General features: G+C 35.1%; 1 protein-coding gene across 1 annotated transcript in view; it reads left to right on the top strand.

The window, feature by feature from the left end:
• Nucleotides 1-16,213, top strand: part of ADGRV1 (adhesion G protein-coupled receptor V1) — a 487,139-nt gene that overhangs the window by 296,913 nt on the left and 174,013 nt on the right. The window contains exons 83-84 of the mRNA XM_036925534.2: nt 1,534-1,650; nt 12,353-12,531. Coding sequence (XP_036781429.2) covers nt 1,534-1,650; nt 12,353-12,531 — 296 coding nt within the window. The remainder of the gene's footprint in view (nt 1-1,533; nt 1,651-12,352; nt 12,532-16,213) is intronic.

The following is a 16,213-nucleotide window of genomic DNA, read 5'->3' as shown; positions in this document are numbered from 1 at the left end:
GAGATACATATTATTGCAAATTTGTTAATTGGCACTTTGGTTCTTTTATAACTGGCTAAGCAGGCTGGTGAAGGTGAGCCTGTCCCTGCGAAATAGAGATGTTGGAAGCATGCAAAGCCTCACCCCAGATTCTTGGCAAATTCACCACAGTAATGCTACCCTAGAAACAACGCTTGGGCAGAAATTTTCAAGGAGATGTAATGGACACACCTTTGGGACAAAACGATTGAGATGGGGCATATTTCATTTGAAAAGAAAGTACTTCACCCCATTTCTCTGATTTGGCTTGGAGCACCTTATTCATTAAAAAAAAAAACAGCATTAAAGCTATTGATGTTTCCTTTTTAGAAGTTGAGGTATTTAGAGCCATGTCAGCTGGTTTTCTCCTTGCAACACCCCTTTAGGTTTTTGGAATCAGTCATTCTTCCTTTTAACAATTTTTCTGTTGAACATTTCTATATTCCAGGCACAGTGGTAGCTTATTAAAATGTAAAGTCGAAAAAACTTGATCTCTGTCCTGAAGAGGGAGAATTTGTTCTTGAGAGGCAATGCTGCACTTCTGCTCCAAATTTTCCCTTGCCACCTACACTTTTCACTAAAAAACTTGACAAAGTAGTCACATCCTGGAGAAAATACAAAATGATAGGTAAATCACAAGGATTTTACTCCATTTATTTACTTTTTGAAAAAGTATTTATTGTGTGCTGTGTGCCAGACCCTGGGCTGTGTGATTGGGATGCATCAGTGAGTAATACACTCAATGATCCGAACTTCCTAGGGATTGCATTCTAGGGGTGAGGCTAACTATAGCCAAGAAACTCAGGAAACAAATTACAGAACATGTTAGAAGGTGGCAAGTGTTGTTTAAAAAAAGGAAAAAGAAAAGTAGAGGCAGGGGCATCACATGTGTGGAAAGGAGGCAAGAAAAAAATGGTGTAAATTTAGGTAGTGTGGTGAAGAAAGGCCTCATTGCAAAGGTTACTTTTGAACAAAGGCGTAAAGGCAGTTGAACTCAAAATCCAAGGGTTAAGGTAATCACAGGCTCTGAAATTTTTCATTTATTTTAAGCCTGTTTTGTTATATGTGTTACTTCCAAACAAGAGGATGCAGATGATAGTAAAGTCAGAGTTTTTACGTCTTTTTCTTTTCTCTCCCATTAGCTTTAACTTAAACAAGGAATGGTATTTCGATTCTATTTTCTCTTTTCTATTCAGCTAAAATAAATGTATGTTATGGATTTTTGTCCATCCATGATAAAAACAAGTTTTACTTTGACAATTTCCTCTTGACAGCCCAAAGCAATATATATAGCAATATGTATAATTACATATAATTCACGGTTTCTTAAAAATATAAAAATCTATATATTGTCATTTTAGAATGACTCTTAGTTGTCTCAGTTTGGGCAACAAATCAACTTATTTTCCCTTTGAGTCATTGAATCATAGATTCAGATAGGAAAACACTTCAGTTTTTTAATTTTCTTGATTGATTTTAGCATGATTTAAAAACTAAAGTATTTCTTTCTTACAGATTATGTTTCTGGCATCTGCATATGCAAGTCCCCAACTCAGAGCTGAGAGCTGTTCGGCCATGGCTGCTGTCACACATTACCTGTATCTTTGCCAGTTTAGCTGGATGCTCATTCAGGTGGGTACTTCATTTCTTCCCCCCTCCAGCTTCAACTTTCCAATGAATCTAGGTGGAGTGGTCTTAGTATCTGATATTCTTTATGCCAAAATGGAAATAATTACATATATCCATTGCTGCATCAGCAGGAGATCAATGCAAGAAAATATCTAAAAGCCTGTAAAACATAGGAGAACACATATTGAAATTTGAGGAAATGAGAAGAAATCCAGTAGGATTAAAAATAAGGGAGTGCTAACAGATGAAGCTTGTGATGTGGGCCCTATAAGGCACAGTAAGAAACTTGAACTTCTTTCTAGGGGAAGTCATTGAATTATTTTAAGCTGGGAGGTGACATGATAATATTTGCATTTTCGATAGATCTTCCTGTTCGTAGTGAACTGAATGCAAAACAGAGCTGACAGGAGGTCAGTTAAGTAGTGTTAACTGTATCCAGGGAAGAGATCATGGAACTTGGGGAGTAAACGCAAGAAGCACAGGAGAATGGGAATGAACAGCTTTTGAGATTTTTTTTTTTTAAGTAGAACTATACTATATAGACATTGGTTATGAATGCAGAAGGTGGAACCAAGGATGTTTCCCATGTTTCTGGCATGAGTGGATGGTGATGTCTTGAACTGAAATAATGATCACTTGCATTATTGTAATTGGGAGAAAGACGATGAGTTTTTTGTAGGACATGAAGTTCCTATGAACCCTCCAATGGGATCTTTTAAGAAAAGTGGGAAACATGGGGATAAAGCTCAGAAATGGATGCCCTATAGAAATGCAGTACAAAACTGATTTAGAGTTGAAAAATAGAGCCACTGCCTTGGAAGAGATGACTTTGGAAGGGAGTATAGAGTGAGACCCAAATAGTGCAGCGTATTCTCCTCAGAACTAGTGAACATTGGGGAAGGACTTGAGCTCTCCTTTCCCAACTGTAATCCCAAATCCTGTTGTCCTATGCTGAGTTGTTGTTAAAGGGCTGAGAGAGTTAGATCCACGTTAGCAGTATCAATGGCACTAACTGAACGGCTCAGCCAAAATGCTGCCATTAGTAGTGCTTTCTACAACATGATATTGTTCAATCTTCCATATGATAAAATAGTTTCATATAGGTTTCTGAGTATGCATGTGAATCACTTTATGTAAAGAGATGCACCCAGGCACTTGCATATTCTTTTATCTTGTTGAATAAGAAGGATGTGGGATTTCCACCATATAGCAATGATGAAAGGAAGAAAATACCATACAGCCTTAAGGAATGGGTATTTCCCCTGGTATGACATTATGAGTGGGTGCTGAAAGAGAATTATTTAGTTAATAGACTTGGTTGGAAAAATTAGAGCCCTACATCTGGGGTTGAATTCTGGCTCTGCCACTATCTTGGTAACGTTAAGTTATTGACTCTCTCCAAGTTTTGTTTCTAAACCTGCATATGAGGATGATAATTCCTACCTCACAGAATTATTATTTCATACCTCTTTGAATAGCTCTAATTATCAAAAGTTTGTGGTGTTCTCTAGGCCCCCACCCACAATTAAAAAGTAAAGATAAATCTAAACTTCATAACGTAAAACTTAAATATCTGCTGAAATTAAAATAGCGTTTGCTAGGTTCTCTGCTTACACAATTCCTCAGGAGCTTATCTAAGCTGAACGTTATTTTATGTGCCCTGTATATGTTATTATTTCTCTGCCTGGACCAAGGTCCCCCATGGTGTGTTGAAAATCTTTGTCCATGTCCCTGACCTATTGAGTTTTTGATAAATGACTTGAATGAAAATGCAGGAAACATCTTATCAGGTATGCAAATGATACAGAGCTGAAAAGATAGCTAAAACATCAAGCTGCCTGTGTTAAAAGTACAGGTAGAACTAATGTAGAGAAACTGTTCTGTGACAGATTAAAAACTATCATGAAAGTGACATAATCTGATAAGGGTTAATAAACAATTTGAAATCTTAACACAAATTCAGAAGCAATCAAATGTGGAACCAGTTTGCTGAAAACAGTAACTATAGTAAATGCAAAACAGCCCAGACCTTAAGTGACATTAACAGTATGGAGGCAGCTGAGGGAGCCATGGTTACACTGTGATCCGTGATGTTCAGACAGCCTTTGGATCCGCAACCACTTTGATGAATCATGTTTCAGCGGGAACATTAACCAGCCAAAGAGAAGTCAGAAAACAGTTCTGTAAGAAACCCTGAGGCAGCTGGAGATCTAGCCTGGAAAAAACCTAGGGAGATAATGATGACTGTGTACAAGAACTGGAAGGGCTGTTCCAGGAAAGGAAGAGTGGACTGTATAGCTCCATTTGGAAGAACCATAACAAATAGGTGAAAAATTAGGGAAGCAAATTTTGATTCCTGTTAAGAACTTTTATAGCAATGAAACTGTCAGAAGAGGCTGTTTCTTAAAGTAGAGAGCATCCAGTCAGTGAAATACGTTCAAAAGGGGAAATGACCAACTTTCAAACATGATAGATTTCCTGCTTTGGGAGAGCAGTAGACAAGATGGCAAATACTATTTCACTCGATAGAGATTGGTGTATTTAATCTCTCTTCAAGTCTTAAGTAAATATGATGTGGCTGATGCACAGTTAGATCTCCCCATGGCTAATGTTTTAGGAAACCTCTTTAAAGTACCAGTAACGTTTAATGTATGTTAGATGGTACGCCACACATTTTTCATGGTTTGTGGTGTGACCACAAGGGAGAAATTTAATAACTTCTGATTCTAGGTAAGTTAGTTGTAATGAGTTAATTTGTGGTCAGAGGTTGTCACTCTACCAACCTATGTTTTCCCATTTATATAATACTGTCTGCTAAAATCTGTTTTTAAAACTAGAATCCATGTTTAAAACATTATGTAAAAGATTAGGCTACTGCTAATCCAATCCTGTTAGTTGAATGGGGTTGAAAAAATTGAAAGAATGCTAACATTTTAATGATTCTACTTCATATTTTTTAGCAGTATAGGAGAGAATTTGATACATGTACATGTGTGCATAACTTATAATGACAAAAATTCATGATTAAATTTTACTCATTTGGCTAAGTATGTCAAAATTATAGTTTATTTTGACCTGCATCATACCTTCAATCTTAGAATAAATGCATTTAAATGACTTTTGAAATGTTACTTTACTTCTATATCATATACTTTAAATACAATGTACTCAAATTGGATTATATTGTAGAGTAGTTAATGAAAAATGTTATTGGTAAACAAGTTACATGACTTCTCTGAGCCTAGATGTTCTTATCTGAATAATCAGATTTATAAAAATAGTTCTCTTTGAGGATTGTGGAAAGATGAAGTGAATTAATACATGGAAAGAGCTTGGAATGGTGCCTGTCACAGACTGCACACTCCACACATATTTACCCATATTACTGACTAACCAAATATATATGGCTAATATTTCATAGGTTTTGAGACATATTGACTACTCTGCTTTTCCAGAGTATATATAATCTAAAACTTTTTTACAAATGAGAGATAACTTTGTACAGTGGAAAGAGAGGGCTGACTTAGAGTGGGGCAGACACTCAGAGGCTACAAAGTCTTAGCAAGCTGGACACCCTCTAACCTCCTACTAAAGTACATGCGTGGCTCAGAGCAGGCTCCTTAACTGGTGGCCTTGACTTGGTTTCTTTAGCCTTCCCCTTTCTTTAACAAGGAAGTCCCACTGTGCATGATGGGAATATAGTAAAAAATTATGTTGCTTATTTTTTATTAAAGCAAACAACTCACAGATTCCCTCTTTGGCCATGGAAGCTAAGTTATTGTTTATTGTTCATAGGACACTCCATGAATGTACTGAAATAATTTCCCACTTCCTTAAAACAGCAGGGTTATGTCTAGTTTAAGACTGACATTGAGAATTTAAACTTGCAATATTTTTACTCTATTCTCCTAGTTATTGTTCTATTTTCATTTCCATTTTCTGTTTTGATTTGCTTTCATTTTAGAAATGTCATATAATGATGGTATAAAACATAATCAAACACTACAAAAAAATAGAAAGTGAGAAGTTCATCTGTTTCTCCGTATTTCACACACTCTACTTCCTGCTCTATCCTCAGCCCTACTCCCAGCAGTAAACACTGTCAATGGTTTCCTGTCTGTCCCTCTAGAAGTAGTCCACAAATACACAAATATTTATAAATATATAAACAAGCACATATGTGTATGTTCTTCTGTGTTCTTATATATTATAATGAACATAAACTTTTAGACATCAATATATTTTCTGCAAGTACAGACATACTTTTCTTCTATAATATATGGTTATTTCATAATTTATTTTCCTGGTCTGCTATTAACAAAGTACTGGTTATTTCTAGGTATTTTTGCTGTTACAAACAAGGTTTCCTTCAACATCCCTGCACTCTGAATATTTGCTTACTTATGGAATATCCATAAATTCCTAGAACTTACACCATTACTGTTAACAGCTACATGAAATATGCTACCAGATGGCTTTCCAGACCATGAGTTAATCCATGAAAGAAATAAGCCAAAAGTAAATTATTTGAGATACTAACATATAATATAGATTAGTAGAAACTTAATTTTTCTGTATATTTGTGTGGCCCAGTTTTATGATCATTTCCTGTCACCAAGTTAAATACTATAGCAGTCTACTTCAGTTATGAACATTATCCAAACCTTTAATTGTCCTTCCAGTCTGTTCATCTTATGCTTAAGGACACAGCTTACTTTACAAACACAATACTTTATTTTGAAACTAATGCTTTTTTTGAGAACAAATTTTTTAAATGGTAGAAAAAAGTTGGAAATCATTTAAAATTGTACCCAAGTATCGACATCTTGAGCCCTCATTTTTCCCTGTAATCAGGCTAGGACGGAGCAAACATGCGCATTATTTAGTCCTTGGAAGAAAGGCTACATAGCATCAGAGCCTAACAACAGGGAGAGAAAGGCTAAAATTAGCTGTGTTTTTCCTTCATCATTGATTTAATTGTTGGGAACATCAAAGGTATTAAGGGCAACAAACTGGTCATTACCAAGATAAAAATGATATACAGCGGAAATACTGAATTCTCCAACCCTCAAAAAAGCCTTGCAGTTTACTTCATGCAAAAAATTTTGAAAGGAAGAGGATAACTGGAGCAAGGACATGTGGTAACACTGCTTAGACTCTCCTCTGAAATGGATGACTAAGAACATGGTGATGACAGAATTAATAGCATTCGTGATCTCCGACTAAATGTGATTCTATAAATCAATCCAGGGTTTCTGGAGAACAGTTAGTAACCAAATATTAAATGACAGACTAGATACCCATTTTATTCCACATACTATGAAAATTTATGACGCTCAAAGAGCCTATTTTTAACTTAAAGAAAAGTCACATCTCTCTTATGTTTAACAGATCTGCTAATATGCATATGCTGGCATGTATTACGTGGGTAAGTTAATGAATTTCTGTTCATGGAACATAGGAAAGCATAATTCTGACTTAGATAATCAATTAACAAGGTATGTCTTCGATTTTCCTGTGTGGACACTTGAAAGATAGTATATAGTAGTCATTGAAAGTGTTACTGTAAAAATAAATAGACATCTCTATATAAGAATATAAGTAAATATGCTTACAAACACACAGCCTTTTAGTTTGTTCCTATTGATATTTGACCTAAATTATGTCTGGGTATTTTAGTAGATTGGTTTACATCTTACTCAGTCAGCTTAAATCCTAACAGCCTCAGTACTAAGTCTAAAAACATACTTCCCCTTTCCTCAGTTTACTCCTATGTAGAAAAAAAAATACCATAAAACTGAAGAGAACAGTTGTCTTGATTACATGAGATATAGCTTAATATGGGCTCTACATTTATTACCCAGTTAGTAATATGAAATTATTTTCCCTCTCTTAAAACTATTGCATTTAACATTTTTAACTTTCCACCACTTAGTTAGGAGTTCAATTAAATCAATTAAAATTATTGTGCCTCCTAAAATTCCTTCTGGCAAGGTAGTATTTAAAGAATAAACCTAATACCTAAACCAAATACTGAAATTATTAACATCAATAAAAATTGTTAATTGAAATCGTGTACATCTTCATTAATTTGATATTTGTCAATAAAGATTATATATACAAAGCATTTCACTAGGTACTGTGAGGTATACAAAAATTAATATACCACAGTTCACAGTTATGCCATTTACATTCTGATAAACCTTTAAAAGTTTTCATTTAGTGTCAATAAAAATGGAGAGATTAAGAGAGGCCAGGAAAATGCCTTTCCACTGGCATATAAAGTGAGTGGGGCAAAATGACAAAAAATTAAGCTCTCATGCAAATAATAGTATTGCCAATATTTGTATGAACTGCTGTGGAAATAAATCTGAAACTTATTCAGTCTCTACAAGATGCTGTGGACTTGTGTTCCACTTCCAGTTCTATAACTAACCAGAATTTGAAAAGGCAATGCTTTTCTCTCACTGCCTGCAATTCCTCATCTCTAAATAAAAGGGTATGGTCAGAAGATCTGTAAGGGCCTGGAACACTGCTAAAATTCATAGTCTGTGCATCCGTGCCACCAGTGTTTTTATTAGAAGAATCTCTACAATAATTTAGTCACAAAGTTTGAGTGAAGGAATTGTTAATAACTTATGGTTTAAACTCTCCTTTCACCAGAAGAGCCAAATGATATTGGCCAAAATAGACAGCTTATCCATGCAGAACAATGTCAAAAACTCAAATCTAGTCACTAATGAGCATGTCTTCAAATTTTTATAAACTTCTAGAAAATAATTATATTATTCATTACTCACCCAAAAGTTGATATTTTGAGAGTGTGTGCCTTTGCAAATCTTCCTTTTCTGTATTTCTATAGATTGTGTTATTATAGGACATTTAAAAATATATCGTTAGTTAGTTTTCTTTGTTAAAATGGGCTTTTAAGTTCTCTCAAGTTATAGTCACCCCAGTAGTGTTGAAACGCTGATAATTGTGAGAAGTCTGCAAACTCAAATGCATTATCCTTCACTGACAAGAACTGACAAATAAGGTGTTAACTCAACTATGCTAACATGGTGAGTTGACATTTACATATGCTTCTGTGGCAACGTCACTCATTTTTAAACACAGTGCAGAACATTTTATTCACTTTTCCCTTTCAAAGTGGCTAATTTGATGGTTACTAATGCTGAAAATATTTTTAAATCTTTCTGGTTGTTACTAATTTCTGAAAATATTTTTAAAATCTTTAAAATTTAAAATGTTTAGAGCCTGCTGCACATTAATGCTAGGAAAGCCTGTATTCTAAGTGCATATGAATTGTAGTCAAGTTAAATTAATATACTTGGCTAAATTTGGGGATAATAATATGTTGGCTAAAAATGTAACATTAGTACGTAGTGGTGATGTCTGGATATAGTCCATTAAGATGCTTCTAACAAAAATTTTAAAACATAGAGGTAGAAATATAACTAGAGACCTAGGTGTTGAAAATTTCAGTTCACATTTAGTCTTTAGCGGGAAAATTGTATGATGAGCAGTGAATTGGGAACCGTGCTCAGTCCGCATGAAATGTGTTTGTGTAAGAGTGACACCTTTTAATTTGTATTGAGTTCCCGTAATTCTGTTACTTTCAGCATTGGATAATCACACAGACTAAGGCACACAGATCACATATGCTATGTATCTGTCAACACAAAATTATTATGCAAACATCACGGTTTCTTAATACTCTTACCTTAGATTACAAGGGAGGTTCCATGATTATCGGGAAAAGATACAGTCAGTGCTCCACTGTCATCTCATTTAGACAATGGCAATAGCTGGAGGTTCTAATCCAGTTTAATTATATATTGCTCAGTCAAGTTTTTTTTTACTAAGAAAGAAAAACTAAGTTGAGCTAATTTAAGCAAGCATTCAAATAATAAAAGGAATAATAGGCATATAGGATTAACTCATTGAACCAAAGAACTGTAAATATAGTTGGACCTCACATGAGATGTGAGCATGAATAGAAGGCTGTGTCGGCCCATTCTTCTTCTCTATAGTAAACACACTGTGTTTTGGGCTATTCTCACCACCAAACTTCGTATGTCTTTTTTCAGTTGACCAGCATAGTCTATCCCTGAATTTCGAGGAATTCAGTGAGAGCTGATTGGCCCAGCCAGGGTCATGCTTCTCCCCCAGATCAGATCAGCTGTAGACAGAGAAGCAGGATCGTGAACCCACTCTGCATGTGTTGGGGCTGGGAAGAATAGGGAGACAGGGTTCAGAGAAGGAGAGCTCATGACCTAGGTATAACCCAAAATGTACCCACTTACAATATATTAAAATATTTTAAAATTCAAGTAGAACTTGAAATGAGTTAGTCAAAACAAATCTTAACAATTGTGCCATATGGTATTTCTAGAGTAATTAAATGTTATTTCATTACATAGTATTTCCAGTCTATAGCCTTCAAGCCCCCACAAAAAAAGAGACATATAATAGGAAATACTGTCCTTAGAGTATACCTCAATAAATAGGTGTTTTTGAGAAGGAAAGGGTTTTTTTTTTCCCTTAAATTATCAAAAGCTTGTGATTTTGGAGCTTGCTTTACTTAATTTTGTATACACAAATTCAGAAACACTGTGCCTTGAGCTCTCTGGAGCAAAGGCATTGCATGTATAAATCTAACAAACGTTTACGCTTGTCTCAATCTTATCTGAGCCTGTGGTAAAGGTCAGGCAATCGCTAAAAGGTTCAGTGAGTCTAACTGATGGAACTAATGTCCGTCTGTTTAAAAGCAGACATTTTGGACGTGTCTCGATCTTTATCATGATGGATCAACTTAGAAGACATTGCCAATCTGCACCCTCCTTCCTGGTTCTTGTACTAACTGCACCACTGAGTCACCACGTTACATGATTCACACGAACATCTAGTTCTTATAAATACTTCGTACTTTTATTCTGAAGGTGAACTAATAATCATCCTTTGCGTGAATTTTTGTTATCTAACAGGCAGCATTGATCACCTCTGCATCAGACTCTTGATACACTCCCACTTATTTGGCCACATGCACCCATACTAATTATAGAAAGAGGAGGAACAGCCCTTTTTGAACTTAATAATATTTAAAAAGAAGTTAGAACAATTTAGATAAGCAACAACTCAAGTCATGCTTTATAATTATAGTAAAAGCAGATGTACATAAAGATAAGAAGGGCTGACATTAAACAACATCCAGAGACAGAAATCTCTCAAGTAACCAAACATTTGTATCCTTTCTTTATTTAACCCAATCAGTACTAACCCCCCGAGGCTAACTTGGTCCAGATAGAATCTTACTTGGAAGCCTCAGTAAATGGCATCTGAAAGCTTTTCCAGGAACCTTAGGCATGTTTGTTTGTCACATAGAGTTTCCATTGTATCACTGCTTGCCTTTGGTCTTAAACTGTTTATCCTTTGTCTTTCACACTGCCTGACATCCTCATAGGAGATTCAAGAGAGCAGTTAACATTTTCCAATGGTGACTATGTGCTCAGTATTTTGGATGTAATATTTCATCGAATTTTTAGAATAACTTCATACACATGAAGGAACCTAGGCTCTGGGATTGTTGTTACTTGTATAAGATTCTCCCACATGTATCTGTACATGTGTATAATTCATTTGTATTCATATTCTTTTCAATATAGGTAACTGAAAAAGGGGATTTATCTAGGGAATAAGTATCATTATGTGAAATAATGTATGACATGATATTCAATGTTCTTGTGCTAAATGTTAATTAAACATAAGAGAACACTAGAAGTTCTAGATTTGTCTGAGATACAAGCTACATGTGGGACTTAGAACCAATAATATTTCCAAGCCCCCGTTTCCTTTTCTCTCTATCCACTCTGTTCCCTCAGCCTCCACACTCTCTGTACACTTGCCCCTTTTATATTTTTATCATCGTATAACACATATAAAATAGATTATAGAATAACACATATAAAATAGATTATAGAATAAATATTTTCCTTAAATGATTTCTTCCCACTTGTTTGGAAACTCAGATTCAAGGAAGTAAATACCTCCACCACCTTTTTCACTGCTATATTCCCTGTCCCCAGACTGGTCCCTGAAACTTAGTAAGCACTCAATAAATACTTGTCAAGTAAACGAACAGTATAAACTGAGAAAGAAAAACAGCCACAAAACCTGCCCCATCAGAGTCTTTTCTCTGTGCAGTCAGTTTGTGTTCCTGTGTCTGTATCTTCTGCTGGGGCCTGAGACTGGGGCTGTCCTCACACTTAGATCCCCATTCCCTGGACCAGTGACTGGCGCTGCCAAATGAAAAGCCCTCAATAACTAAAAATTTTCAAAAAGTCTGAAAGATAGGGCTGTTTACTTCATCATCACCCTGATGTTCACATAGGAAGTAGGTTTGAATATAAGAAAACACATTTACAGAATAATCATAGATGATTACGACAGTAAATCAAAGCAAATAAGGAAAATAAATGAACAAAGATTCCCCAATGTTTCTAGACCTCTGAGGTTACTGAAATTTGTGGATGTATGAAAGAATGAATGTGTGAACTAAGAAAAAAAATCAATTCAGAAGTATAGTTATTAAGTAGATCCTAGACCTTTTGTTGGTCAGTAAGTCTTTATCCCTATGCCAGTGAAGTTTGTGTCCTGTGCTGTTAGACCAGAGCCTGCTCATTTTATGTTCTGTCTCCTTCCTCAGTCTGTGAATTTCTGGTACGTACTGGTGATGAATGATGAACACACAGAAAGGCGATATTTGCTGTTCTTCCTTCTGAGTTGGGGACTTCCAGCTTTTGTGGTGATTCTCCTCATAGTTATTTTGAGAGGAATCTATCATCAGAGCATGCCACAGATCTATGGCCTCATCCACGGTGACCTGTAAGTACACCCCAGCAGAACATACTGCCATCTGAGCCTTCATGTACCCAGGCCACTTTATTAGTAGATGGTGGAGGCAGTTGACTAAGTATGACTGAGGAGTAGTACCCAAGGATCTTTGCTTTGCTGTTATACCATCTGAATCTCTACTTCCTCTAATTATTCCTTTAAATAAGAAAGCATTGCACCTCCCAATTCCTTTGCTGAATGTAATTTTCTCAGTTGAGTTGGTGTATCAAACACTTCACAGTAATTTGTGCCTTAGCGTAATTTGGCTTAGTAGATTGAGACAAAAATACATAGCAAGATAGGCAACTATGAAAATTTTGATAAAGAATAGAATCAGTGGAAAACTTGGAGTGTGGCACATTATCTAAGGAGTGTGGTATTTTTTGAGGGTGGAGGATGGCAGGCACCATCATTTACAAGATCCTTGAATATCAAAAGATGGCTCAGAGTGAATGGAGAGTGCAGAAGTACCTGGGAAGGAGACAAGGGTAACTGGGTTCTTTCAATAGATTCTTGTTAAAGTACATTAGCAGTCTTGAAATCTAACAAGTCTTTATACACACATGTATATACATGCCTTAATCCTGAATCTGGTATCTGACAGCTCTGAGGACCACTCAGCCCCTTCTATTGACTTCACATGCAGAAAAAAAACCTTTATACTTATAAAGCTTAATTAGCTCCCTTGATGTAATCAGGAGTAAAGGAAAAAGTATCATTTCTAAATGAGAAAGAATTAGCCAATCTTTTGGGAACATATTACCTAATTATCACACAGAAGCCATTTTAATATCATTGTTGCCTCTAATCTATTTTGATCATCCATTATATATTCAATAAATATGTGTTATTGATGTATGCAGTATATTTCACCGATAGGCAATCACAGACATACCCCACACACCATTCAACCCAAGAAGACTAGCTATGTACTGTACACACACCCACTGAGATAACATGTGTAATAATTTTGTCTTTTTATTGAGATTCAATAAGATTTCCTCATACTGATTACTTTATAATATTATAATGTGTTTAGTTCATATGAAAATTTTAAAGCCTAATCTTCTAGAAAGAGATAATTGGGTCTTTTCAAAATTATGTTAGGATATTTTACTACCCCTGGCATTAGTTTAAATCTTGTACTGCCAGAATTAACTTCAGAAGGTTCTGCATTATTCATTGTCAAATACAAAGGAACTATGAGACAAGCCCTGGTGACCAGCCACCCATTCCTTTCATGAACTCACTGGCAAGACAGGATCTATTTGGCGGCAGTTTTAGCATTACATGTGTACCCACCCAGCCTTGATAAATGGACCTGATGAAAGTGATGTTAATTAGAAGAAACTCTCTCATTGCTTCTAAAAGGATTTTCAAAGAGAGAAATAAACTATTATATAAAAATGTCCAAACTGACTGACTCTTAAAATATTTGCCTTTTCAACCTTTTGCAAAAAGTTTATTGCCAGTTCCTTATAATAATTGAAATGTAAAATATATTAACCTCTGCCTCGTTGCAATATTATAGGATTAGACCAAAAGTGGCCAACCTTTATAAGTATCATGGGTTACTTTTCTACTTCATTCACATAGAATATTTCTACATTATGCCCATGGGAATTTATTACATTTTTTTTTAAGTCTTTATTTTTCAGTGTCACTTTAATCTCAATATAAGCATATAAAATACTACATCATGTATGTAAAATATTGCATACCAAATCATTTTAAAAACATGCCTTTTTGCTAGAGGTAATGATAGGATTTGTGGTTGTGTGAAATAACAGCTCATCTGTTGTGTGGTCTTGTGGTAATAAAATTCTTTTTAATGAACAAATTTCACTGAGTAGATCTCTAATTAATTAATATTTACAGGCTGTTATTTTTTAAATGCTTTTGTCAAATTTTAAAACAGATCATGATAATTTCATCAAAAGAGTTAAGAAGTGATCTATTTTTTCCTATTAGCTGAAAAATTTTACATCTTTGCTATTATTTTAGAAGATGTCACACAGGAAACCAGCTAATCCTCATGTTTCCTTTGCAGGAAGACTTTTTATTACAGATTCATTATCTTTAAAACAGAGAACTATTCATATTTTCTATATCTAGTTCTTTCTGTGTCAATTTGGTAAATTGTCTTCGTGAATGTTTCCATTTCATCTAACTATTCAGAATTTTTATTGTTGGTAAGATCTGCAGTGATGAATCTTTTCTCGTTCTTCATATTGATCATTTGTGTCTTCTCTCACTTTTTTTTCTTTCTTGATCAGTCTCCTGGAGGTTTATCAATATTATTGTTTTTTCTCAAAGACAGCTTTTGACTTTCCTGGTACTCTCTATTGTACATTTGTCTTCAGTTTCATTTCAATTTCATCAATGTCTATAGTCATTTTTAAATTTTGTTACTTTTACTGTCTGGGTTTTATCGGGTTTCTTTTTTCCTTTTTTTTTTAGTGCCTACTATGTGCCTGGAACTTTGCATTTATTTTTTTTTAATTTCTCCATCTTCCTTGAGATATAACTGACATATATCATTGTGCAAGTTTAAGATGTACAATGTAATGATTTGATACATGTATCTATTGAGTAATGATTACCACAATAGTATTAGTTAATACCATCACCTAACTCCTTTTTTTTTTGTGGTAAGAACATTTAAGATTTACTTTCTTAACAACTTTCAAATATATACACGCTATTGTTAACTGTAGTGACCATGCTATTCATTGGATCCCTAGACCTCATCTATCTATGGAAGGTTGCACCCATTGACCAACATTTCTCCATTCCCCCAACTCCTCAGCACCTAGCCACAACCATTCTAATCTTGTTACTTTTAGATTCCTTATGTAAGTGAAATCACACAGTGTTTGTCCTTCTCTGTCTGACTTACTTCATTTAGCATAATACCCTCTATTCATGTTGTTGTAACTGGCAGGGTTTCCTTCTTTCTCTGGCTAAAAAATATTCACACACGTGCATGCGTGTGTGTGTGTGTGTGTGTGTGTGTGTGTGCGTGTGTGTATCTCTTTGCTTTATCCCTTTCACCTGTGGACAGACATGTAGTTTTCCATGCCTTGCATAGTGTGAATTAATGCTACAGTGAACATGGGAGGGCAGGTGGCTCTGTGAGATCCTGATTTCCTTTCCCTTGCATATATACCTACAAGTGGGATTGCTGAATCCTCTGATAGTTTTATTTTAATCTTCTGAGGAATGTCCATACTGTTTTCCGTAATGGCTGTTCTAATTCCCATTTCCACCAACAGTCTGTGATCTTTGTTATTTCATTGTTTCTGCTAACTCTGGTCTTAGTTTATTCTTATTTTTCTAGTTCCTTGAGGTGCAAAGTTAGGGTGTTTATTTGAGATCTTTCTCTTTTCTTAACGTAGGTGTTTAACACTATAAACTTCATCTTAAAACTGTTTTTGCTGTATCCCATAAGCTTTGGTATGTTGTATTTCCATCTTTGTTTGAAGATTTTTTTTGTTCCCTTTTTGATTTCTCCTTGGATCCATTGGTTGTTCAGGAGTTTGCTTACTTTCCACATATTTCTGAATTTTCCAGTTTTCCTCTTGTTACTGATTTCTACTTTCATACCATTGTGGTTGGAAAAGATACTTGGTATGATTTCAGTCTTCTTAAATTTGTTAAGACTTGTTTTGTT

The sequence above is a fragment of the Manis pentadactyla genome, chromosome 2 (genome assembly GCF_030020395.1).
Source record: "Manis pentadactyla isolate mManPen7 chromosome 2, mManPen7.hap1, whole genome shotgun sequence".
Lineage (NCBI taxonomy): Eukaryota > Metazoa > Chordata > Mammalia > Pholidota > Manidae > Manis > Manis pentadactyla.
The sequence above is the reverse complement of the archived record's forward strand: the minus strand, read 5'-3'. Positions and strand labels throughout refer to the sequence as shown.